At 40.8% G+C, this 25280-nt stretch overlaps 2 protein-coding genes across 2 annotated transcripts; one reads left to right on the forward strand and one right to left on the reverse strand.

Annotated features, from left to right (window-relative positions):
* The first annotated feature begins 1255 nt into the window (after positions 1–1255).
* Positions 1256–20591, forward strand: LOC106919090 (unconventional myosin-Ic-like). The gene is made up of 32 exons (XM_088012536.1): positions 1256–3042; positions 7486–7641; positions 7754–7869; positions 8768–8966; positions 9087–9167; positions 9300–9479; positions 9566–9664; positions 10031–10144; positions 10248–10319; positions 10399–10518; positions 10598–10680; positions 11272–11377; positions 11493–11573; positions 11645–11736; positions 12203–12297; positions 12405–12451; positions 12602–12682; positions 12824–12929; positions 14518–14635; positions 14711–14824; positions 15153–15229; positions 15837–15905; positions 16067–16151; positions 16236–16395; positions 16483–16566; positions 17434–17527; positions 17604–17659; positions 17733–17868; positions 18541–18611; positions 18686–18783; positions 18891–18990; positions 19128–20591. Exons 1-32 carry the CDS (start codon positions 3025–3027, stop codon positions 19152–19154), a joined length of 3135 nt encoding a protein of 1044 aa, XP_087868662.1. The 5' UTR covers positions 1256–3024; the 3' UTR covers positions 19155–20591.
* A 1088-nt stretch (positions 20592–21679) lies between these two features.
* Positions 21680–23820, reverse strand: LOC106919093 (uncharacterized). The gene is made up of 4 exons (XM_014989260.2): positions 23431–23820; positions 22894–22995; positions 22417–22596; positions 21680–22272 (listed from the first exon to the last, which is right to left on the reverse strand). Exons 1-4 carry the CDS (start codon positions 23584–23586, stop codon positions 22087–22089), a joined length of 624 nt encoding a protein of 207 aa, XP_014844746.2. The 5' UTR covers positions 23587–23820; the 3' UTR covers positions 21680–22086.
* Positions 23821–25280: the final 1460 nt, after the last annotated feature.

Genomic DNA, 25280 nt, shown 5'->3' on the forward strand with positions numbered 1-25280 from the left:
AGGTATTTCTCTTTAAGGAAGATCCTGAACATCAGGAAGCATGAAGGAAGGAAATTCTTCTCACAGGAACAGCTAAACAAAGATCGGAACAGTGATCGAAAACAACCCGGCAAGACAATAACACGTCTAAGGTGAGAAGGACTGACCTTCCAGTGAGACGTTTTATTTTAATGAGCAAAGATATTTTTACAGGTAAAATGTCTGGAAAACCAGTAAGAAATGCTGCTGTGTTGACAGGCTGGGACGAAGAGACACATATTCGATTTCCACGTAGAGTGATGGTTCTGCCCAAAAAACTACTAAACAAACAAAACACTGGCCTGAGAAAGGAGGAAAACATTATTATCATAAACATTAAGAATTAAAAGAGTTTTGATGGTTTGATGCTGTATTGATGCTTTACATAGAAGGTTCTGGAGCAGTACAGGACGACAGAAAGAAAACCAGATATATGGTTACGTGAAAAATATGAAAAAACCCCACAAACGCCCGAGTGTTTTTCCAAAGTTTTTGGACAAAAAAAATAATTATTATTCATTTTAACAATATGAAAAAATCAAGTAACATAACCTGACAGAGCTTAAGAAAAGGACTAATAAAACTTATTAGTACAATTATTTTTTTTGGTGAGAGATAACTTATGACACCCCGTATTTATTCCTGCCTTAAAAGTGCTTTGATCACACACGAACATATAATGTTTGCTGCCCGACATTCTTACTCAACATTTTGAAAAGAGTTTATGTTCTTTAAACCTCAGACATTTAGTCTGGTGAGTGAAGATTACAGCAGGCTGTAAAATTTAAAGAGGCCTCAAAACAGTTCGAAACTATCCATTTCGCTGGCTTCCATATAAATAACACAAAAGTAGCTTGAGGAGCAGCTAACGTTTTTGTTCCAGTGTTTCCAGTGGTCATGCCGCCCCAAAACCCATCCCACCCTGCGCAGTGAGCCATGTCGCCTAAATCAAACTCTGCTTTTCTGTTGTGTTTGGAGCTCATCTGCTGGTTTCTTTGGTTGAATACCACCTGCTTGTTCAGCCTGTGTCACTAAGGCTGCAAATGTAAGACATAAAGCACTACGGCTCTTCTAGAAACTTTTTTAAGGCTGGTTTCTTGGGTTTCAATCCCAAAATATTCCCAGTGAATACCTCAGCATAGTAAAGAATTAGTCTGCATTCAACCACCTCTGCCCAGGTTCGTCATCTGTCCAGCTTTATGTGTTTGTGGCAGTGAGAAAGCCACGGTTGAAGGAAGCTCATATCAAAGCTCATAAAAGACAATGAGACACCACGGCCAGGCGGAACGAATGTGAAGACATTTTGGCAACAACATCACATCATGCTGTGGAAACATTTCTTGGCAGCAAGTCCTGGAAGGCTTCGAAAGGTAAAATTTAAAATAAATGCAGCAAAATATCAGGAAATCCTGGAGGACAATTAGTTTCCATCTGCAGGCTTCAGAGAACACTTATTTTCCAACGAGGCAGTGACCCAAACCATCGAACTTAAGCTGCAAAGTGACGGTTCAAAGACAACAAGGTGGATGTTCTGAAGTGGCCCAGTCAAAGCCCACACCTTAGTCACATAGAGAATTTGCCGTAGGCTTCAAAAGGGCTGTTCACAGCCAATCCCTGGCAATGCTTGGACAGTTTTGCAAGGAAGAATGGAGTGAATATTTACTCATTTATTTCATGTTATTTTACTGATCATTATTTTGTGTAAATCAAGTTTTCAAATCAGTTTTTGTTGCTGTTGTTTTGTAAAAAAAAAAAAAAAAAAGCGAATTTCTGCTGGTTTTACGACATCCAGTTCCTTTCTAAAAGCAGCGTATATAATTGCGCACGTCTTTGCCTATTTCTTATTCAAATAACTACTTTCAGTTCGTTTTTTTCTGCTTGTTTAAAGATCCACACACATCCAAGCGTGGCAGAACTGATAGAAAGTGTCTCTGTCTCTCCAGGTAGCATTACTCAGGTTCCTCAGCTCTGGATATTTGATGATGCCAGCAGGGGAAAGTGAGAGATGTGAGGAGAGAGTAAAAGCGAGAAGAAAGCTGAGAAACCAGAAGAGGGAGCTGTTCTCCCACACGGGGCAACTGGCCTTGATTGCACTCCCTAAAAAAAAGTCCAAAGTGGAAAGGAGCATAATCACATAGGAATTTTATAACCCAAACACACGGCACAGACGCTAAATTCACATGTGCCAAAGATTTATGACCGTTGCCATGACTAATATCACATCTGCTGATTTTTTTTTTTTTTTTAACTGGTGCAAGCTGTTTTGTCAATAGGGGAAAAGCCACAAGGAGATGGGCTGTCTTGCTCACGAAACATTTCCATAACTCCCAGTGGATGTGAATCTGTCTCAGCTTGCGGGAGAAAATAGGGAGGGGATCGAACCGAACGGGGAGGGAAGAAGAAGGAATGTAATGAGATCTCATCATCTGTGTGTTTTGTTTTTTTAAAGCTAAACTCTGATTACATCGTCGCAGTTTGGGGGACGTTAGTAACTTTTTCCAGAACCTCTCAGCTCTCTCTGTTTCTCAAGCTCTTTTTTGTTTTTTTCAGCAACCAACAGCATATTTTCCCTTGCCTCTTTTTTTTCCTCCCTTCTTCTCCTTTCAGCGTGACGTGTGAGTGGAGTTCCTGCCCTTTTCCCTGGCAGTAAAGCTTTGAGTGCAGGAGAAGAGAAGGAACTCGTGCAGCGGCGGTCACCGACTCTGACCTGCCACGGGCGAGATGGATCGGAGGTGTCAACAAGAAGGAGCCCAGAGCATCCTGGCCTGAGTGTGTGTTCTCTGTCCTCTCAGGAGGGGAGGGGAGAGAAATCCGGACTACGAGGAGGGAGGAAGCCAAGAAGACCAGGAGAAAGTGGACAAGTTGTTGGGCTGTGTCGCTTGTGGGCAAAGGTGAATGAGAAGGAGCAGCTGAGGAGTCTGTTTGAAAGAGGAGGAGGAGGAGGAGGAGCGCTCTGCTGAGGGGAAACCACCACTGTATTCCCCCCCCCAGCGCTAACAGGACAGGATGAGGTACCAAAGCAGGGTAAGATCTACCTTCTGATGCTCTCTGTTGTTTTTGCAACACTCACTGCTGCATACAGGCTTGGATTCAGCTGTTTTTAGACTGTTTGGCACTCACACACTAAAGATCTGAACCACCACGGAGACGGCACAAAGGGAAAAAGCAAAGTGGACCGGTGACTCACTCCGGAACTCCTCTTTCCACCCTTATGATTTGTGTACATGCTGAGGTTTTTGTTCGGGCTTTAACTCAAACCAGAGCTGGATAAACACGGGATTTCTCCACCAGTTTCAGCCTCCAGCACACTAGCGTTAGAGAGAACCAGCTGTGGTAGAAGACCAGCTCACTCCAGGACGCGGCGGAGGGGCGAGCCTTATAAGGAATGCAATCTGTATGTAGTCGGCCCCGCAGAGCTCAGTCGTGGAGCCTGGAGCCAAGTTCTCCTCCGAGCGCTCCTCGCTGGCTGTCACTCCGGCTGCACCTACAAACTTACGAATTCCACCAAAACCATCTCTGCCAGTCGGAGTCAGACCCTGCACAGAGCATTACCTACCAAAGCACGCCGTCTCTGCATGCCTCGGCCGGTTCTCTGACAATAAAATCAGTAGGGATTTTAAAACAGTGTTTTCTGTTTGCATCTCCGCCTCCGGTGTGCAGAACTCCAGGGTACCTTAGCCAGAGACATAAAGACAATCCTCACTTCTTTTCATAAGTCATTTCAGTGTCCTTTCTTTTGTCAGATGTTTCTGAGGAGCAATCCTGAAAGTTTCATGAGTAACAAAAGTTCATGCAGTGTCGGTATTAGTTTGCTCTGGTAAAAAAAAATAAAATACAGTATATGTATCTATACTGTATATATATATATTTGGCTGCTGAGCCAAGTCCTGACTGATGGTGACAGGATTTTAGTGTTTTAGTTTGTCTGTTCACTTTTTGAGGACTGATAGCACATTCTGGGCCTGGGGACATCACCTGGCCTCTGCAGGACTTGATGACATGCTTAGGAGGCAGTGCACCCATTTTATTCAATTATTTCAAATCAGGGTTGCGTCTTGAAGTCGCACGATCGTGGCTCTTTATTGCAAAAACACACAATCTTGCTGAGTATTTTTGGTCTAGTTTCTAGTGCAAATATCTTAGGACACCTGAAATAAGACTAAACTACAACATGGGGGAAGATGTCTTTATATAAGTGAAATAACCTGCCAATGTAACAAGTACTTTTTCATCAATACTAAGGAATTATTGACTTAAAACAAGCTCCTATATCTTGCCTATTTTCAACGGTACTAAGATATTTGACTAGAAACTAGACCAAAAATACTGGGTAAGATTTTGTGCTCTTGCAGTGCTGAAGACTAGAGCTGAAGGTCTCTGATCTAAGGGAATGTCAGTGTTTTGATCCCTGAGCCACTCAGTTATATCTTTTTCCATGTTGCACAGCGCTCCGTCATGCTGGGAAAGGTGTTTCTCATCGTGAAACCTTTCCTGCACCATTTGGTGAAGTGGCTCTTAGAGGATGTTTTGTTACCATTCTATATTCAAGGCAAAGAGAGTCCACCGACTTCCTTAGACAAGAAGCGACTGTTGAATGGTCTCAGGATGCTTCTCTGTTGGGATGGAACGGGACTCGTGGGAAGACTCGACCCTTTTTCCAGATGTCCGAAATGTTTCTTCACCGGAGAAAGTGCCTCTACTTCAGTCTTCTGCAGTCCAGTTTCATAATGTTGATGTTTTGCTTGGCCAGAACTGGGTCCTGTGCAGCACTTCTTAAAACCAGTCAACCGTCTAAAAGTGAATGCCTCACTTATACTTTGCCTGATGACATTTTTAACAAGTTCTGTACTGTAAGTAATGAGAATAACGGAGTGAAGTCAACTTCCTTCTTACGTCGACTTGAGAACGATTGTTGAAAAGATGCTAGCTGGTCATTTTGCAGCAGGGCTAAAATTAGAATTTGTGACTAAGTTAATTCCCAATAAATGTAATTAACTTTGCAGGTAACTCCATTTCATCTGATCGCATTGCACAGCAACCTAAATTGCTACAATAAAAACACTTTTAGTCTTGTTAAAAGCAAGATTTGCGTCAATCTCTCAATGTTTGGCCATGACTGTAGCTCTGGATAAAGGCCTCTTATTGCTGGAAGTTGTTTGGGTCCAGTGATGCAATTCCTGGAACTGAGACAAAAAGTAAACTCATGACTTGAAATTAATAGGGCCTTCGAGGGAGTGTTTTGCTGTGTTTTGGAGTTGAATTAAAGCAAAGGGGATTTCGCTCCTCCAGCCTGTAGCGTTACGCAGAACTGTCAGACGTTTTGTACACTGTATACATGCTGACTGCCAACTACGTACTTCAGAGGACTGCAAATGTCATGAGTCATCCCTCATTTCTTTATGCTGCATTTTGTAAAGAGTATAAAGGATAAATATTTGGAGCAGCATGACTTTAGACTTTCTGAGGTTCTTTTGATTTTTCTTCTTTCAGCTTTGGCTGTTTTTATTTTTATTTTTTATTTTTTTTCCATTTATTTTATGTTCACTTCAGTACGTATATTGTTTGCTTCTTAAGCCTCCTAACTCTGACCCACATTGCTGGTGTGAACTTCACATACAGCCATAATTGATTTGAATTTATTTGTTGTAGACTTTAATATTTTCTTATTTTTGAGCCAACAATATTCATGTAAGTTCAGATTTATACACATAAACATTTTGATATATTTGAAGAAACTAAATTGATTGACTTTCTTTGAGTTGCCATTTCTGAAGCTCAATGTAAGCCTGCGTTTTCTGTTTCTCAGTTTTTTCATGTGTTTGCAGTCATGGCTCTGATCTAACATCAAACTATGTCCAAGTTTTTGAGCCATGGAGTGAAATTGAAGAATTTAGATGTATTCTTCATTCAGTTTTTAATCCCCTCTTTGCAATGCACCAGTTCCACCTGCAGTGAAATGGAGCCTCAGAATGATGCTGCCACCTCCATGCTTCAGTCTACAAAGTATTTTTTATTTTTGAATTTAATTGGAGCTTTGTTAACTATGGATATGTTCACAGATGTTCCTGCATCTTTCCTTGAGTCTTTGTGTCCCCTGCTTGTTCCTCAACATTCTGACCTTTTGCTTGAAATCTAAGGGTGACCATTTGGATCAAAGGATTATGATTTTTGTCTCTAAAAGATCAGATATTCTAAACTCAAGGGGTAAACCTGTGTTTTTTTCTACAAATTGGATCCTGTTGCTTTTAATGTGTGGCACTCCCCTGCAGCCTATCAGCACAGGAATTTGGGATTATCTGCATCGCCACACAAACGTCACATTCTCACATGGGTATCACTGGAAACCCGACTGTGGTATTTGTGGAAAAGAAAATATGGTGTGTCTGTGATCTCAGAATTCCTTAAATTCATCCTTTGGAAAAAAATCTGACAGTGAACTGAATTTACTGTCTGTAGGAAGGCCACCTGCAAGTGGTGGAACAATACTCCTGAGGTGAAACCTAGAGGATAGGCTGGGGTGGAAGTGTTTGCTGACTTTCCTCTGCTCTTGGCTCTCTTCCACTGTTGTCCTCTTGTGTTTTTTTTTTTTTTGTTTTTGTATGGACTTTCCTGCACCAAGGGTCCAGAGATAATGACCTCTTAGCAGCATTAACAGGCCAAATGAGACCCCTGAGACTCTTGCACACATGAAAAACAGAAGTCCTGTGGATGTCTAGCCCCTTTGTTCCACTTTTTGCTTGTTTTTTTTTTTTTCCTTTGTGAATGTGAAACAGAAGAACTTCTCTCATGACCAAGCCTTTTGGTACTAAACACAGTGTGCTCTTAACTTGCTTGGGGTGTGGTGGAACAATTTCACCCTAAATTACGTCTCTGGATTACTATCACCGGTAAGTATCGACTGATATGAATGCCTCTTTGTATTTGTGCTTGCATTTAAGGGCTTGTGTGGTCACGGTCTTACTAAAAGGCCAAACTGGGAATATCGAGAATATCTCTGTGATGTTCGCCACCGTGGTGCAGTTGATATATACACATATTGTCATAGATGTGCTGATTAAATCCTGTCTGGGGACGCAGCAGTGTGTCTGCTGTACATACATCGTAATCTCAACTTCACAACAGAAGATTTTATCCTCTGCGTTTGTCATTAGGATTTTTCAAACGGCCCCACTGTTTAACATTGGGAAGGAGAGGTGGAACTTTTACTAATCTGTAAGCAAAAAGTTGTAAAAGTTTCACTAATCTAAGATTATATAGCTATCGTGCCCCTGTATGATTTGATTTCTAAGTTTAAAAAGGTCATTCGGCACATATTCTTACTCTGAGCACTAGATGTTGGTGTGGTCACGGTTGAGAAAATGTAGAACGACTCAGATAAAAACCGGTGCTTCTGTGCCCTCTGCTGGTAAAATACAAAACTGCACCCTTGCTTTATTCACACCATGAATAATTACCGTGTTTGTGCAGGAGGTGGATGAAGGGCGAGTGCGCCTGGTGATGGAGAGCGCCCTCACAGCCCGGGACAGGGTCGGCGTGCAGGACTTTGTCCTGCTGGAAAACTACAACAGCGAGGCCACCTTCATAGAGAACCTGCGGAGACGCTTCAGGGAAAACCTCATCTATGTACCTACAGCCACTTCTCTTCAAATACTTTGAAATAAAAAAGAAGCACAAAAATCACTTTGTGATGCTTATTTTGACCATAATTTCTCTCCCCTCGATATTTTCCCCTCAGACGTACATCGGTTCGGTGCTGGTGTCGGTGAACCCATACAAGGAGCTGGAGATTTACTCCAAGCAGCAGATGGAGCGCTACCGAGGTGTCAGCTTCTATGAAATATCTCCTCACATGTGAGTCGCTGCGTGTTCCTCGTTCGTTATTGAATGTTTTATCTTGAGAATATTAGAAACTGAAAACTGCTCTCATTATTTCTGTCCCTCCGACTCTTGAAAAATCAAATGTAAAGAACAATAAAACAATAATAACAATAATAAAAAATGTAATTGTAAAAAATTAGGGCTGGACGATATTCAGGAAAAACTTTTTCCACTTTTCTATCATCATGTTGTCTCCAAAATCAATACCTGTTGTTGGCATAAGAGATAGAGAAAGGCCATGTTACTGATCAAATATAATAAAAACATGCAGAGTTTGAATTTAGATTGTTTCCCCTTAATACTTATCCAAGTTTTTAACAACAGTCAACTGTGTGATGCCAAATCTCAGTGTAGCATCTCACTAAAATAGGCTAATTCTAGAAAAAAAACAACACGTTGCGCTCCATTGATATTTCATGGTGTCATTGTTTTCAAACGTCTTAACTTTTAGCAGACAGAGTTTCAGCTGCTCTCTGCAAAATCTCCCCCAGCTTGGGTGGAGATTTTTTAGCTCTGGTTCGATCAGAGCCCACATAACACATGCAGAAGGAAAACTGAAGCTGTCTCTCTTTAAAAAATGATTGTCATTGTTAGAAAAAAAAAATCATATTTGGTAGATCAAAAAAGTTATAGGAGAAAAATCAACACCCTTGAGGCCTTTACTATCAAATCCGCCAAAAGTCAAATCAGATAGCTTACCCTTAAAATATTTTTGACGAGTGTTAAATCTAATTTCCTATAATGTAAAAAATATATATTTTCAAGTCTTAAATTGACCATTAGAAAAAAAAACCCTGCTGTTTTGAGTTATTTTTTTATATGTCATTTTGTCACTAAAGCTTCTTTTGTGATATTTTGTATTTTCCTAAAGTTATGCCATATCAGACAACACATACCGGGCCATGCGAACAGAGAGGAGGGATCAGTGTATCCTCATCTCAGGTGAGAGTGGGGCAGGTAAGACGGAGGCCTCCAAGAAGATCCTCCTCTACTTCGCCGTCACCTGCCCCACTAACGACCACATGGTGACCCTTGGTGACCGTCTGCTGCAGTCCAACCCTGTCCTGGAGGTGCGCCGTGTTATTTGGTGTCATACACTTCTTTTAAATACTTTATGTCGATCAAGTTATTTTAAGTTGTGCTTAGTGCAGACGCTTCAAATCCTTTGTGTCGTGTTTTTCTTTGTGCAGGCTTTCGGTAACGCCAAAACACTGAGAAATGACAACTCCAGCCGCTTTGGGAAATACATGGATATCCAGTTTGACTTCAAAGTAAATTATGTTTTTGTTTTTGTAGAACGGCAATTCATCCGGGATGGTTTTAAACCCTCAATTAAAATCAAACTATTTCTTTCTGGTCTCGATGCTCTTTGTGGGTGTGTGTGTGTGTTGTTTTTTTTCTAGGGTGCAACAATGGGTGGTCACATCCTGAATTACCTGTTGGAAAAATCCCGGGTGGTGCACCAGAACCACGGGGAAAGAAATTTCCACATCTTCTATCAGCTCCTCGACGGAGGAGACGACGACCTGCTCAACACACTGAACCTGGAGAGGAACCCTCACAGCTACCGCTACCTGGTTAAAGTACTGCAGCTCACCAAACCACCTGTTGTCCAACAGCGGATCGTGCAGCTTCGTTGTCATTTGGGTTTTCATATTGCTTTCTTTAGGGAAGCTGTGCAAGAGTGAGCTCCATAAGTGACAAGAACAACTGGAGAGTTGTGAGGAAGGCCCTGGACGTGATCGGCTTCACCGCAGAGGAAGTGCAGGTGACAAACACGGAGCCGAAACTTGCATTGCCTGGTCCAATATCAATGCAGTCATTTAAAAGTTTTAAACATCATCTCGGTCCGGTTTACGGAAAAAAATAAAATAAAAAATTCAGTTCAGCTCAAATTCAAGTCACTGCAGAAGAGTCTGGTCATATAATGGGATGCAGCTTCAGGCACATGCAGTTCAGTTCAATTCAATTTATAATGCCGTACAAGTTGAGATGATTATTTATTGCCAGTTGATAAAAAGTTTTCCTTCCAAGGATTCAACATATTCAATATTTATAATTCCATGAGCCTTTTAAACCAAACTGGTTGTTTCCAGTGTCTTGCTCAGCTGTTTGTCCCATCTGTTGGCCTCAGAAACTGCTGAACATCATCGCCAGCGTTCTCCATCTGGGCAACACTCTCTTCGGGGAAGGGGAGGAAGGAGAAACTTATATCATCACTGAGACCCAGCTATCAAACGCTGCAAAGGTCAGAGCAGTCGCTGTGGTATTTCTACATGCTGAATTATGCCAGGAAAACAAAACAATAAAACAGCACAGCTGACAGCACATGTGCCGTTGTTGTCTTGCAGCTGCTGGGTGTCGATGGCTCCGCCCTGAAGGAGGCCCTCACTCACAAGAAGCTCACAGCCAAAGGAGAGGAGGTAATTGTCCTCTCAAGCACGATCCTCGTGCCGCGGCTTGTTTACTGTGTGCTGATTGTCGTGTCTTTGTGGATCACAGATGATCAGCCCACTAAATTTTGAGCAGGCCGTCTCGGCCCGTGACGCTCTGGCGAAGGCCGTGTACGGCCGGACCTTTAACTGGTTGGTGGAGAAGATCAACCAGTCGCTCGCGCTAAAGGTGCAGGAACAGTTGCAGAAACTCAGTCGCTGTGCTGCAGGGTTGCTCGTGTGTTTTAACACTGATGTGTGATTTGCAGGAGGAAATCTACCACAGCAGCAAAGACGCCTCGGTCATTGGGCTTCTTGATATCTACGGTTTTGAGGTCCTGCAGCACAACAGGTGCAACTCTAACCCTTTCATGCATGAATTATGATCCTTTATGTCAGGATTTTTTTTTTCCAAAGTGTTTTTGATTTTCTTAAGGCATAAAAAAAATGTGGTAAAAAAAAAAGATTTCTAGGATTTTTTTTTCTAGGTGATCAGTTGTAATTTTCTCCAAATACAAAGTTGTTATTTGGAAAATACGTCAGTAATATTGTTTGTTAGGTGCTACTTGATGTCACAATATATATATATTTTTTTACCTGCAAGAGTCGTCTACAATAGAAAGAGGGACCGGGACTTTTTCGTCTGTCCGCCATATTGGATTTAACAAAAAAGTTTCTTGCGCTTGCAGTGGATGGCCAGTAGTTGATAATGTATTTTATGATGCATTAGTCTCCACTTCAGTGGTCTGTGTGCATTTGTAACATAAAAATCCACAAGAAGCACAAGAAAATGGCTTTTAGATAACTGTCCACTGCAGTGAAAGGGCTAATCCTCATTTCTCCACTTTGTGTTGGACGCTTTTTAAAAGTCTTTTGTGAACAAATGTCTGCTTCACATGTCTCTATAGTCATTCATATACTGTAATTCTAACTCCTCCATCAGTTTTGAGCAGTTCTGCATCAACTACTGCAATGAGAAGCTGCAGCAGCTCTTCATAGAGCTCACCCTCAGATCCGAGCAGGAGGAGTACGAGACGGAAGGAATTGCCGTGAGTCAATTTTCCTTCCCCCCACCCCACTCGGTCGTCAGAACAAACAACTTTGACACATTTGTTCGTAGTTGAGTGCACATAGCAACATAACATCGGTCTCCTTGAAACACAGTGGGAGACGGTGCAGTACTTTGACAACAAGATCATTTGTGACCTGATAGAGGAGAAGCACAAAGGCATCATCTCCATTCTGGTTTGTATGAGCTGCGTGTGGTCTCTTCTTTCCATCTGCCGCTGGCTGCCTCTAAGGGAACTCTGTTTCAGGATGAGGAGTGCCTGAGACCGGGAGAGACTTGTGATATTTCCTTTTTGGAGAAGCTGGAGGACACAGTTGGCGGCCATCCCCATTTTATCACGTACGAACCATCGAAAACATAAATACAGGTTCACATACACTCCCACAATATTTGGTTAAATGTCCCTTAGCAAATTACCACTCGACCACACACAATGAACAAACTTATAGCATAATTTCTGGCTGGACAGTAGACCGTTTTTCTTGTGAGAAATTACAATGGCTGATTTCATGGCCTTTAAATGCAGGACATCTTGAAAAAGGCTGAGTAATAGACTTTGGAAGCCCGTCCTGAAGCTAGTTTTGTTTTCCGTTTGAGGTCATTGTTCAAAATCCAAACTCTGTCGAGGTTTCACTCAGCGTGACCCACATTGATCCCCTCAGATAGAACATTTTTTTACTTAATCAGACTAAGTGACTCCCGTTTCAGTTCAAGATTGCCAAAATTGTCTCCACTTCCCAAATGCCAGAGTAGTTGCAATGAGTTCAATCTGAAAGAGAGTTAAGTTATTCTGGATGTCTTTCAGGCACAAGTTGGCGAACGGAAAAACTCGCAGGGTAATGAGCAGGGAGGAGTTCAGGCTGCTGCACTACGCAGGAGAGGTCAACTATAATGTCAATGGTAAAATAGATCTAACATCTGATGTTGTTTCATTCAAGTATTCCACGAAAAGTCTTTAAAGAAGAGTTAATTATTTAATAATAAACAGTGTTTCTTTTTTTCTTCAGGTTTCCTGGACAAGAACAACGACTTGCTGAACCGGAATCTAAAAGAGGTGATGGGAATGTAAAAGCCAACACCAGAGGGCTTTGCAGCACCTTTCTGAAATGATGGGGTTTTATTCATTGTTTCTGTGAAGAGGAAGGGGAGGGCGTGTCTTCCTGTGTTGTTGACTTGTGGTTTTGTGGTTTGGGTTTTTGTCCAGGTCATGTGCCAGTCAGAAAACCAGATCCTAAGTCACTGCTTCCGCAGGGAGGAAGTGATCGACCAGAAACGTCCAGAGATGGTGCGAATGATTTTCTCGCAGCCTACCAGCTCTTATTTTACATCTCAGGCTGTTTTATATCAAACAGCACAGAAGTCTTCTGTTCTCAACAAACCTCCAACGTTTTGCCACGGTTTATTGGTTTTGTCTTTCTTCTTTTAGGCTGCTTCCCAGTTTAAAAATAGCTTGATGAAGCTAATGGAGATCCTCATGTCCAAAGAGCCGTCTTACGTTCGCTGTATCAAACCTAATGACGCCAAGCAGCCAGGTACATTCAGATTCCTCCTGAAAATCACTTGGAAATTACTAGTTTCAAATTAAATAACATTGGACCCTAAAAATAACAACAAAAGAAACAAGATATGGTGGAAACAGGTTATATATAGATAACGGTAGGGTGCCATATTTATTTTGACCCCTGGTCAAGAGGAGTAAAATGTAATCTCGAAAAAACAGAAAAATCCAACCTTTGATTTGTTAAGTAATTTTAACCATGTCACATCAGACAGCCTTTGTTTTAATTCACGCTTTACTTTTTAAAATTTAACAGAGAATCCAGGAACTTTTAATTAATAATCAATGACTTATGCAACGCAGACTGAGCAGAATAATCGTATGAAACATCAAGCGTCTCACGCTCCAGACCTAAATCTTATAGAAACCCAAACTGCATAAATCTACTTAGGCTAAATGTAGACTTTTCTGCATTTTCCAGTTTGAGATTTTACTGCAATAAACGATAAATGCATTTCGAAACTTTTCACACATCCTTTACCAGGCTTGTTGATAAATTTAGCAACACTATAAATGATCGTCTCACTTCTGTCATCAGAGCTGTAGAGACACCAAACCCTGAACCAAGTCCAGTTAAAATCTTAGTTGAGAGACATATCATGTTTGGGTATTTTTTTACCAGTTGGTTGCTTCCTGATGCCTTAAAATAAATATCCGTGACATGTTTCGTGAAAAAACCACAGAGATCCGACGCAAAGACTCCTCTTTCAGCCAATGCTTTTACAGGTATGAGGTGGAAGGAGCTGGTTGACTCCCACTGGCCCTGCCTCACTGAGAGTCAGTAAACCAGTTTAAAGTTACCATGGTAACTTGCCATACAAAAGTTGGACACAAATCTGACACAGTGTAGTGTCAGTGGCGCAAAAAGTGGGTATGCAGGGCATGCAACGCATAGGGGCGCAGCACCAGAGGGGGCGCCAAAACCCCGTCTGGAGGGTGCCGATTATGTTTTCCCATACACTTCAGCGCGCCTTACGCTCCTTCACCTCACGCACATAATGAGGTAAATCTAGCGCGAGTTTCACACTTAATGTATCCTCGCCCCGGGCGGGGGGGCAGCGAGCGTATGTTTTCTACGCTGAAAACATAAATCGGGCGCGCCAATTTATGTTTTCGCATCCACCTGAATAATGTGCAGTTGCGCCACTGTGTAGTGTAAGGGTATGTTTTCTTATATTTAAGTCATCTAAATAAGTTCTGATTGCTGAAAGGAAACTTCTCTTTTCTGAAAAGCACGAATGAAGCTGGACCCCGGATAGAGTCTGAATCTTACGAGACATGTCACATATAAGACATCCAAATGAATGTGCTTAGTCAGAAAAAGAGTGATCATTAGTTTTTACAGTACAGTGTATCTCTTCTTTAATAAAGAACAATTGCTTTCTTGAAAGTTTGTAGACGCGGCGGGTCTGAAAACCAGGTCCATCACTGAAAAGAAAAAAGATTAGGTCGTGTTTAATTTGAAGATTTGGTGTAAATCATTATGCTCCTCATTAACTGTAATGGTAATGTGTTTCAAATGACATAGTAGATGTAATGTGAACATGCTGTCCGCCTTGCAGGACGTTTTGATGAAGTTCTGGTGAGACACCAGGTGAAATACTTGGGTCTGATGGAGAACCTGAGAGTCCGGCGCGCTGGCTTCGCCTATCGCCGTCGCTTTGAGGCGTTCCTGCAGAGGTGGCCCACACTTCCTCTCATCTCTGAAAGTCTGTTCATCTGATAAATTTTAAATTACATTTAAATGCAACTTAGGTACAAGCCCCTGTGTCCCGAGACTTGGCCCAACTGGAACGGAAAACTGGCTGATGGGGTTTCTGCTTTGGTGAACCACCTGGGCTACAAACCAGAAGAGTACAAACTGGGCAGGTAAACAGAGGACAAAGAGCTTTTGAAAACAGATCTAAGAGGCAACGCTCATTACCACTCGTTTAATCTATAGCCAATCAGATCGTTTTAAATTCTGCTGCAATGCCAGAGATCGAATGGAATGGTGTTAAACCACAATGTGGTCCAGAAACATTTATCAACACCTAATTCATCATAAAGTCAATGAATCCTTTCGACAAGTGCAGGAAATGTAGATTTAGCAATTTCAGGTGTGACACAGCTGTAAATGCGAGTCGAGGTTGTGAGTGTAGTTGATTTCCGTGGAGCAGAGCGTCATTCTTCTGTTTGGTGTCTTTTTGTCCTGTAGGTCAAAGATCTTCATCCGTTTCCCAAAAACTCTCTTCGCCACGGAGGATGCCCTAGAGGCGAAAAAGCCAGAGATCGGTAAGAGACTACAAGCATCTTACGTTAACATGGCACACGTAGAACTTTGCAAGGTGCAGTTTGATTAGAGGACCAGAAAGGCCACAGTTGTAAAAACTTTGCCAGAGAGCTGCACCGATCTGCGTTTTGTGATTTACGTCTAGTCATATTTTTTCATATAGCTTTGACCTGCTGATGCTTATTTTAGGCAATCCTGATTTCTCTTTAAGATCTGCACTGTTTTTATTTGGTATGGGCTCAAATTCCAGTAATGTGTGCCCATAGTTCTAAGCATAAAACATTTCACTGCTTCTAAACATTGATCATTTTGAATCCTCCTACCTCAGTAACAGCATCCACGCCAAACAGTGTCCTCTGATTACACTGGCAGGTTCACGGTTTGAAAAAAAGGGCAGATATGTGAGTTTCCAGCCAGCCAGTCACCAGTCAGGACATTGCAAACTGCTTCCTCTGTCCATATTTATTTTATTCACAACAAACCGGCCTCTTTAAGCAACGTGATGAACATTAAGGCGAACTCCATGGTGAATCAGGAACTCAGGACCATCTTCATACATTTCATATCCAAAATGTGTTGTTGTTTTTTTTCTGTTCTGTTTTGCTCCAGCTCTGACGCTGCAGAAGTCTTGGAGAGGCTACAGGGAAAGAGCCAATTATCAGCGCATCAGACACGCAGGTCCCCACAAACGTCCTCCCTGGGCTTAACAACTTCTTAGTGTTGTGTCTCTCAGCTGGCAACTACATTTAACTTTACTCCTATGAGGACGTAAGCTGAGTTTTTGATTTAATGCGTTATCTTCAGCAAAGACTAATGTGTGCATGTGCGTGTTTGCATAGTTATTGTGATCCAGTCTGGGTGGCGAGGGATGAAAGCACGCAGGAGGGCTAAAAGGCGCCGCGAGGCAGCTCAGTTGATACGCAGGTGAAAGACCAATGCGTTGGATTATTTTTGCAGCTTTCCTTTTTCTGTCCACAGCAATTTCTAAAATAATTTCCTTCATTTCAGGTTCATAAAGGGCTTCATCTGCCGTCACGAGGAGTACTGTGACGACAATGATTACTTCCTGGATCATGTGCGCTGCTCCTTCCTGAAACATCTGAGGAAAAATCTCCCCCGGAGCGTTTTGGACAAGAGCTGGCCGACACCTCCTGCTCTGCTCATCGAGGTTAGAGCAATATGTCCGTCAGCTGGCTGAAGCCTCTACACCCACATAAAACACAACCATCTCCTCATACTGTTGTATTCCCGGCAGGCCTCTGAGCATCTCCAAATGCTTCACATGCGGAACATGGTCATCAAGTACTGCAGGAGAGTTCAGCCTGAATGGAAGAAGCAGGTGTGCATGTTGCAGCAAATCCAGCAATTATTGGTACCTCTGGTAAAGATGATTAAAGAGAATAAATAGATTCATTTTTTTATTTGGGGGTGGGAAAATATCCACCTTTTCATTTGAGTTCATTTGTTCACTGGGAGGTAAAATCTGGTCATTCCTACAAAATAGCATTTTCGTAAATGTTAACAGACTTCTTAAAATAATCAGTTTCTCTGATTTTACTCTTTATGGGTAAATGTTTGAGTAAAATGAACATTGTTCTTTTATTCTATGAACTACTGACAGCATGCCTCTGAAATTCCAAGCAAAAATGTTGTATTTATTTGCAGACAATATCAAAAAAGATGCAGTGCTTTCATACCTCAAATAATGCAAAGAAAACAAATTCATATTCATTTAGAAACAACAGTACTAATGTTTTAACTCAGGAAAAGTTCAGAAATCAATAATTGGTGGAATAACCAGGAGGTTCTCGATGGGGTTCAATGGAGTGGTGTCGTAACTTTTTCAGAGCTGTGGTTAGCTGGCTCTAACAAATAGTCTGATATTTATAATGATATCATTCGTGATGTGGGTCTGCTGCTCTCCCAAAGGCCCAGAGAGCAGGAGATTTCAAATAAATCTCCATAAAACTGGAAAAACTGAATATTTATTCAAAACATGGCAAATAGAGAGATGGGTCAGCTGACATAATAACAACCTCCTTCTGTGACCATCCCTCTTTTACAAAATCCCTGTAAGGAGAGTTGAAGAGAGGAGAGTGTCAAAGAGGATCTGGATGTTTGACACATTGTTACCAGGAACATCTTTGTCCTCTTGCTTTCAGACCTCAGAGTATTTTACTTTGCTTGACTTCTGTGTTTCCTTCAGATGATGCAGAAGGTTGTAGCCAGTGAGATCTTCAAGGATCAGAAGGGCAGCTATCCTCACAGTGTTGGGAGGCTGTTTTTGGACACCAGGCTCGGTAAACCTTCACATATCCCACGTTTAACTCCGTATCGCGAGCAGAGATGTCACCGACTCTTTCCGTTGCTTCGCAGAGCGAGAGCAAATCAGCCTAAAAGTCCTCCAGACTCTCGGGAGTGAAAAAGTGCAGGTGGGATTAAACATGACGAAGAATGATAAACAAACACTACCTGGCAGCAACGTGTATCCCTTGTTTTTCTCAGTATGGAGTCGCCGTCATAAAGTACGACAGGAGGGGCTTCAAGCCCCGCCCCCGTCAGCTGCTCCTCACCAACTCCTTCGCAGTGCTGGTGGACCGGACCAAGATCAAACAGAGGTTGGACTACGCCGCTCTGAGAGGTGAAAACCAGCTGCAGAGGTGGACCTCTCACATCTTGGTTTTTTCTTAACCTCCAACAAATGTTTCTGAATTTCTGGAACTATCCCTGCATGTTTGTTAAGATGGCATGGAAAGAGACCTATTATGGTACCTTGTACAGATTAGCATAGGTCCACTAGCTGTGCAAAACATGTTCATTACATTTTCTGCACCAAATCATTCGCAGGTAGTGAGATCTTAGAATAAGAATAAGCTTGCTTTAGGACCTCTTGTCACTCAGCATTTACTCTTGCATGTGAAAATGGCTGCAAACTAAGGAGTAATTATAAAACACCATTGGCATTTGACAAACTGTAATGTTTAGTGCTTGCTTCACAATTAGTGACTGTATGATGTAAAGCACTTTTAACTGCCTTGTTGCTGAAATGTGCTACACAATTAAACTGGAATTGATTTGAATTGAACCGTACATCTTTGAAAAGCATTAGTAAAGCGTCCTGCGCAACCAAAACCAACATTTGGGCTTTTAAAAAAATAAAATAAAATAAAAAAAAGTGCTTAGAGTGTTTTTGGAATCAGCTCAGACAAAATGGAAGCATAAAAACGTGCAAAATGTGAGTTTTACAGGTAAAGGAATCGAAAATTTTGTTTTACAGTCGATTGAGTTTAATGCTGGTTTTCCTTCTAATCAGGGATCTCTGTGAGCTCTCTCTGTGACGGGATGGTCGTTCTCCACATGCCGTGGGAGGATAACAAGCAGAAGGTACGGCAGGATGTGCTGCTTGTCTGTGTGAACCAACAAGGCAGCTAGTTTAATCCCAGCTGTGCCTCCCTCAGGGCGACGCTGTGCTGCACTGCAGCCATGTGATCGAATTGGTGACCAAACTGGCCATGATGGCCAGCAAGACCAACTACGTCAACATCAACCCCGGCTGGTCAGAGACTTTTTTTTTTTTTACTGCTCTGGGTCTTCTGGAGTGATGAATTTTGCAAACTGAACTCTCAATCTCGTTCTGTCCTGGTTGCGCTACGTGGAACGCAGCATTCGGTTTGGCGTGTCCAGAACCAAGGAGGGGATAATAGACTTCGTCAGGGGTTCAGAGTTGAAGGTGGCCAAAGGCAAAAGAGGACATCTGCTAGTGGTGAGTCAGCGACTGTTCTCCGGTCATGCAGAGATACTGCGTGGGAGGGAGTCTCTGTTTTTGTATGAAAAAAATAAAAAACAAAAAAAAAACCTTCCATCCAGCTGACTGTGTTGAAACTGTGTTTTCCTCTTCAGACCGCCCCTCAGATCAGCGCCACATGAAGATCCAGAAATCAGCAGGAAGATAGTCAGGATGGATGATGCTGAAGTCGGCAAAAGATTTGAAGCTTCGTATCTGGCACTTAAGGGCTCTTTCACTGCTTTCAGATAATCTGCACTGTTTTAAATCAGCTCTCGCTCAACATCAACGATACTTAAGCTGCTGCAGCGTTGTTTATTTATCATGCCATGAACAGGCGGATCTCAGTAAATTAGAAGATTAAAAAAAAAAGTTGATTCAACCCTTCAGTTCAACAAGACTGACCACACACAACGATGCATTCTTATTCATTAGGTTAATTTGAATGATTTTTGCTTTTATGAAAACCTAAAGTTCGGTTTCTCAGAAAATTGTATTATTAACTACAAAAAGGGATTTTTAATACAGAAATGTTACAGCCTACGCAGTCATGTGGATAACTGCTGACTTGGCAGAGGTCCAGCAAACCATATTTAAAAACCCCTAGGTTCAGCCACAAAATGTTATTCCTGAACAATCTTGATATTTACAAAGGACCGTGTCCACTCAGTGGAAGATTGAGTGGAGGGAAAAAAGTGACATGGAAAAAGGCTTAATTGAGAAGATTGTGGGACAAAACTCAGGGAAAAATTTTGGATTTTAAAAAGTGTAAACGGAGATTTGAGTTACTGATTCAAGAGCCACTAAACAGAAATATCCAGGAAATGAACTAAAATTTTCCTATTAGTGATGTTGAGTCACTCCTTTCCCAGAGACATTAGAAATGTGTTTCATGGGTGGAAAAGAATAAATATTGAACAGATTTCAACAGTTTATGATCTGTGAAACATTATATATATATATATATATATATATATATATATAGGCAACCTTAGGTGAAAGGTGGACTGAATTTTAAAGTGTTCAGAAATATGATTTATAAAAAAAGATCTGAACACAAATTGTCTTAAAGAGTCTGAATCAGAGCAGAATAATTTAGTACAGATTAAACTTCTCTAAATGACAGTTTTCAAGAAGAACTCCATATAAGACGGTCTAAATGCCAACAGAACAAGGTTACACAAATAATTGTAAACAATTTGTAGAACAATTTGACAAGTGTTTCAGAATTGAAAGAATAAATGTTTCACAAATCACAAATTGTTTTTCTGATTGCCTGGAATTAATCTAAAATAATCAGGTCTGAACTGAGACCCTAAGTCTGAGCTGCAGCTTCAAGGATCCAAATGCGGGAAAAACACAGAGGCAAAAGTGAAGCAAAAAGAAAACCAGCAAAAAGCAATGAAAACCAGTGATTTCACATGCTGAGGGAGCCGTGGAGTGTATGCGTGGTAGTCAAAGAGTAAGGAACGGCTGTGGAAGAGATCGAACAGGCAGACTGAGGGAAGGAGAAGAAGAATGACACAAAATGAGATTAAACTGAGACCCAAAGAAAGCACAAACCCCGGACCAGACAGAAATCCAAGAGAAATAAATCCAAATGCACAAAGAACACAAGAATTTACAAAGAAATTAAACACAATATGTCAAATTGATAGTAACAATAACATATGGCAAGACCTTTTTCTAACAGTAATAAACCCAGAGGTAATTAGAGACGTACACAATGAAAACCAAAATTAGTCATGGGGTAGTACGAGATTTTCACGATGAGTAAAAAGTGTCACGTTGTCACAATATTAAAAGTAATATGTGTGATATCGTATAATTGTTTTTATACAGAAGCAACAATGATTTGTACTGTTGCTAAATTATCATCAAAGGTTGTTTTTTCTTATTTTAATAATGTTATGTGCACCATTTATTTAATGTCATTTTTATTTTATTACTAAAAAATATACGACAAACACTGTTGACTTGTAACAGAAATGCTTCTCATCGCACTCGCGCTAAAATATTTTCTCTCACCTTAATATAAGTGACGCAATGCATCCTCACTGCTGTTTTTTTAATTAGTTTTCACAATATGTAGCATTTATCTGTGTTTTTAAAAACCAGAATTGCTTTCAAGCAGCCAAATTTGCCTTTTCGTGTAATCAAGAAAGACGTGTTGGAGGGGAGGGTTAACACTTCAAAACGCTAAATAAATCTCTGATAAGTTTCTCTCATTAAAAGTACCTCCAAACATATGTGCAGTTTGAAACGCTTTAAAAGTCTCTATCTTGGTACCGATAACTTGCCAATGCTTTGTTGCATCAATAAATAATTTAAATTATCTGGGGGCGGGGGGGTTTCTGTATACACAAATACAAGTGTCTCAAATCAGAGCCTTATGTGTAACAATTTAACCGAGTTTTGACCGTTTTAATTGTTTTTAGATCTTGAACTTGAGCTGAGCAACTTTCGTCTGGATTTTTTTAAAAGCAGTGAAATGACCCTTTACTCAAATGTCAGGTCAGAATCTATAACCAAGACTGAAGGACTTTGACTCCAAACTTTTCACAGCGGTTGGTTTGGAGCTGCCTGAAAGTATGAAACATGACTTATTTTATACCTTGACTTACAGCAACTATTAACTATTTAAGTGTTAGAAACATGAAGTCTTCACTGTTTTTCTCAGTTCATTTATTGAAACTCTTCAACACTGTTCAGTACAAAATACTCTCTGTAAAACACTACTTCTCTGCTCATGACATGTTCAAATAAACCACTTTAAAAATAAATAGCACATTAATAAATATAATAATAAATAGCAAATACTTCTTTGGAAAGTCCTGAAGATTGAGGAGGTGGTGGAAAAACAGGATGTTGGGACATGTGTCTAACATCCAATTAGAGGAAAGATAGAAACTTTGGGAAATACCCCAAAAAGCCCTGGGATATTCAGAAGTACATCATTGAAAAAAAAATGTAATCCAATGTTGAGATTAATGTTATACAGCTGTTAATCCCATAGCTGGAGGGCTGGTGGTTCAGCTTTTGCCCTACGTCTTCTGTCTAAGCAGTCGTTTTGTGTCACAAGTGTGTCTTGGAGGCCAGCAGAAGAAAGTCCCTTGCTAGTTTGGTGAGGTAAAGGTCTAGGTCCCTGAGAATGATGTAACCCTCCACTCTGCTTTCCCACATGGTTCTGGTGCTCCTCTGTCGGTTCTGGAGCGTTGCAGCAGGTGTCAGTCTGACCCAGGAACTCCTTACGGCTCTCATCTGGAGGAAGAAAGCAAAACAAAGTACATCAGACCAGCTGCAGTGTCACTTCCTTTAAAACTCACGTGGACTTTAACAGAGAGCGAGACCAAACAAGAAACAAAACGACACACACGGGCGTATGTGAGTAGGACATCTGGGTACCTGACTGCTGACTTGGCTCATCAGGTCCCGTAAGTCCAGCTGAATGTGTTTGACGCTCTGAAGCAAACTGGCTGCCGTCCTGTGCGTGTTCTGCTCCTTCTCCAGCTGCTTCCTCTTCCTCTCCAGCATGCTCCAGTAGGATTGGATGTCCCTGAACGCTCCGTCTAGACGGTCCCAGTCCTGATCGAGCAACAGGAGATGAACACAGGTCCGTTACATAACGAGAGTCTTGCACAAACCCGCCCGAACATGCTTGCAGCTCTGAAAGGGGAATTCCTCTCAAATTTTCTTAAATTTTATGGCCTGCAAGACGAGGCTTTCAGATGATGTCACCAGACTTTTTTTTCTTTTTAGAATTTTAGGGGGGAAAAAAGACTCAGCAGAATTAGAAATTCTCAGAAGTTTTCGCAATTTACAGTGTGACAGCCGGTGGGTGATTTATTTTTGTTTTCCCTGAATTTGTTCTGTGACTCTTACCGACAGCTGAAGCCAGTTGTTGAAGTCTGTGGAAAGCAAAGGCAGATCTCTCAAGCGGTGGCTTCGGTCCTCGAAATGTACGTTTCCCATCTGCTGCTCCTTCTGTGAAAATAAAAGTTTTTTCGTCAGGTATAAAGCAAAAAAAATAAAAAACAGATGTGAACAGACATTTAAATGAGCTGAGATGGGCGGTTCTTGACTGTTGACTGGGTCAGAACTGAATTGAATAAATAGTACTAAATTAATTTCTTATGACTATATGCACTGGTACAGAAACTGTAACTAATTGGTCCCTTGGATCAATTTTGACTTTCACAATATAAAAGATGAATGTAAAATTAAGTTGTTGCACTTTTAGCTGCAGCCATATTGCAATAGGATCACAGTTTTCATCTGCTAGATCTCTTAATATATTTAATAATAAAACATTGTCCTGCTTTTTTTTCTTAGTTTCATTGTTTTGTGCTGACCCCACCCTGACCCCCCTGGCCAATTAGCTCCAGAACCACCACTGTGGGAGGAATTTAATTAACTTACATATTTCTTCAGAAGGTTCTGCACCCTGGTTCGCGTGGATCTTGTGAGACGAAATGAGTTCTTGTATTTATTTTTCTGGACAAATGGCGATGTAGGAGCAGATTCCACGCAGCTCATTATGCACCAAAGAAGGAAAACAGCGCACCAACTGGGCATCTGGAAGAGAGACAGGAGTTAATGTGCTGCAAGCTAAAATCACGTTTGAGAGATTACATTTTCTTAAAAAAGATGATCAAAGTTGGACGACACTGAACCAAATCATGCAGCTAGATTTGAGCCACCGCTGCCAAATATAGAAAATAAAACAGATGTTACTTTGCACATTTACGGGAGTTTTCAAATATTTCTGAAAGAAATTCCACACCACAACTTTAACCTTTCCCCAGACATCTGCTTACCAAGTATAAACTTCATTTCTTTTGCAATTCAATACCGCTGTTTCTGGCACACATAAAACAGAAGTGTCCCAATTCCTCTAAATACTTTCAATGTGGAAGGAAGCATTTCGGCCTTCTTTTAGCGCTGCTTCTAAGCATGCTTCTGCAAGGCACCCTGCAGGCAGCAGACCCCACTAAGGAAGGATGATGCATCCAAAAAAAAGATTAAGTCAGATTGCAAAATGTAATGTTCCTATTTCTGTCCTGCAGTTCCGCTGAACTTTGCTGTTGAGAAGGAAAAGGAGCCAATTTTCCCATTTATGCTGGTCATTTTATGTAATAGCATCATGTGTTGAGATGAAATGACTCAGTGTTTCTGTCACACAATGCATGATGAACCCTTCCGTTTCTCTGCTGCATATCAGTAATTGATTAACAGTTTATAATTGGTAAGAGTAGTTCATGGAAGATCAAGTAAACGAACAACAGCAGTCAGTGGCTTACTAAGACAATAAATATACATGTATGATATCTGGGTCAGACACTCAGAGCCTCTAATATAAACAAGCAAAACATTTCCATTTCCATTAAATTGTTAATACACAGACATTTTAAATATATATATATATATATATATATATATATATATATATATAATATATATATTATAATATATATATTATAATTGTTCAATTTGGCTTACCTTCAGGGTGATGTGAGCAACAATCTAATGATTTAGTAAACTCACCAAAGCTGCTGTTTATATTCTTTTACAATACTTTCAGTTTCTACCTATCTGCCCCCGCCCCCTCTGTCTCTCTCTCTCTCTCGTCATGCTCTGTTTCTCTCTCGCTCTGCCTTTCTCACTGTCTTTCTGTCTTGTAGAGTTTCACCTTCTTGTGGTGAGTTAAGTGTTTCTTAACGAAACACATGAACGAGAGCAAGAGCAGGAAACCACCTCATTGCCATGACACAAAATTGCCAGATTTTTTTTTTTTTTTTTTTTTTGGCTTTACAGAAACATTGAGATTTACGTTATTGTGTACACCCCAACAGTGAGATTAAACCAAGGAATTATTATTTTGTGTAAAACTTGAACTCTTAAATTCTGAAACGTCTGCCTTTTTTGTCTGTGTTTTTATTTGTTTGCTTGTTTTCTTTTTTTTCTTTCTTTCTTTTTGTCAAGAGGACGGCTACGTTCAGCCTTGACTGTGCATCTTGGGGAAATCTTTCAGGAGTCTGAGTAATCATGAATTACTTAGTTACAATGACTCTCACATGTGTAGAAAAATACTCTAGAAAAGACCCTGTCATGATGATTATTTGGTCACTCTCATTCCTGGAAACACTAAATATTTTCCAACAGCTGGAAGAAAAAGAATTGATGAGAGAAAAAACATGGCTTTCTATTATTATTATTATTATTATCATTATTATTATTATTATTATTATTATTATTATTGTTGTTGTTGT

The sequence above is a fragment of the Poecilia mexicana genome, unplaced genomic scaffold, assembly GCF_051168715.1.
Source record: "Poecilia mexicana isolate PSO_F unplaced genomic scaffold, ASM5116871v1 scaffold_14, whole genome shotgun sequence".
In the NCBI taxonomy this organism is placed as follows: Eukaryota; Metazoa; Chordata; class Actinopteri; order Cyprinodontiformes; family Poeciliidae; genus Poecilia; species Poecilia mexicana.

What these genes read in the sequence shown, in the direction of transcription:
- LOC106919090 (XM_088012536.1), top strand. An exon ending in TCAGCGCATCAGACACGCAG is followed by an intron (nt 15,906 to 16,066) that starts GTCCCCACAAAC and finishes GTGTTTGCATAG; the next exon opens with TTATTGTGATCCAGTCTGGG. An exon ending in GGGAGGATAACAAGCAGAAG is followed by an intron (nt 18,612 to 18,685) that starts GTACGGCAGGAT and finishes TGCCTCCCTCAG; the next exon opens with GGCGACGCTGTGCTGCACTG.
- LOC106919093 (XM_014989260.2), bottom strand. Translation starts at nt 23,586, where the DNA reads ATGCCCAGTTGGTGCGCTGTTTTCCTTCTTTGGTGCATAATGAGCTGC. An exon ending in ACAACTGGCTTCAGCTGTCG is followed by an intron (nt 22,597 to 22,893) that starts GTAAGAGTCACA and finishes TTGCTCGATCAG; the next exon opens with GACTGGGACCGTCTAGACGG. An exon ending in TGAGCCAAGTCAGCAGTCAG is followed by an intron (nt 22,273 to 22,416) that starts GTACCCAGATGT and finishes TTCTTCCTCCAG; the next exon opens with ATGAGAGCCGTAAGGAGTTC.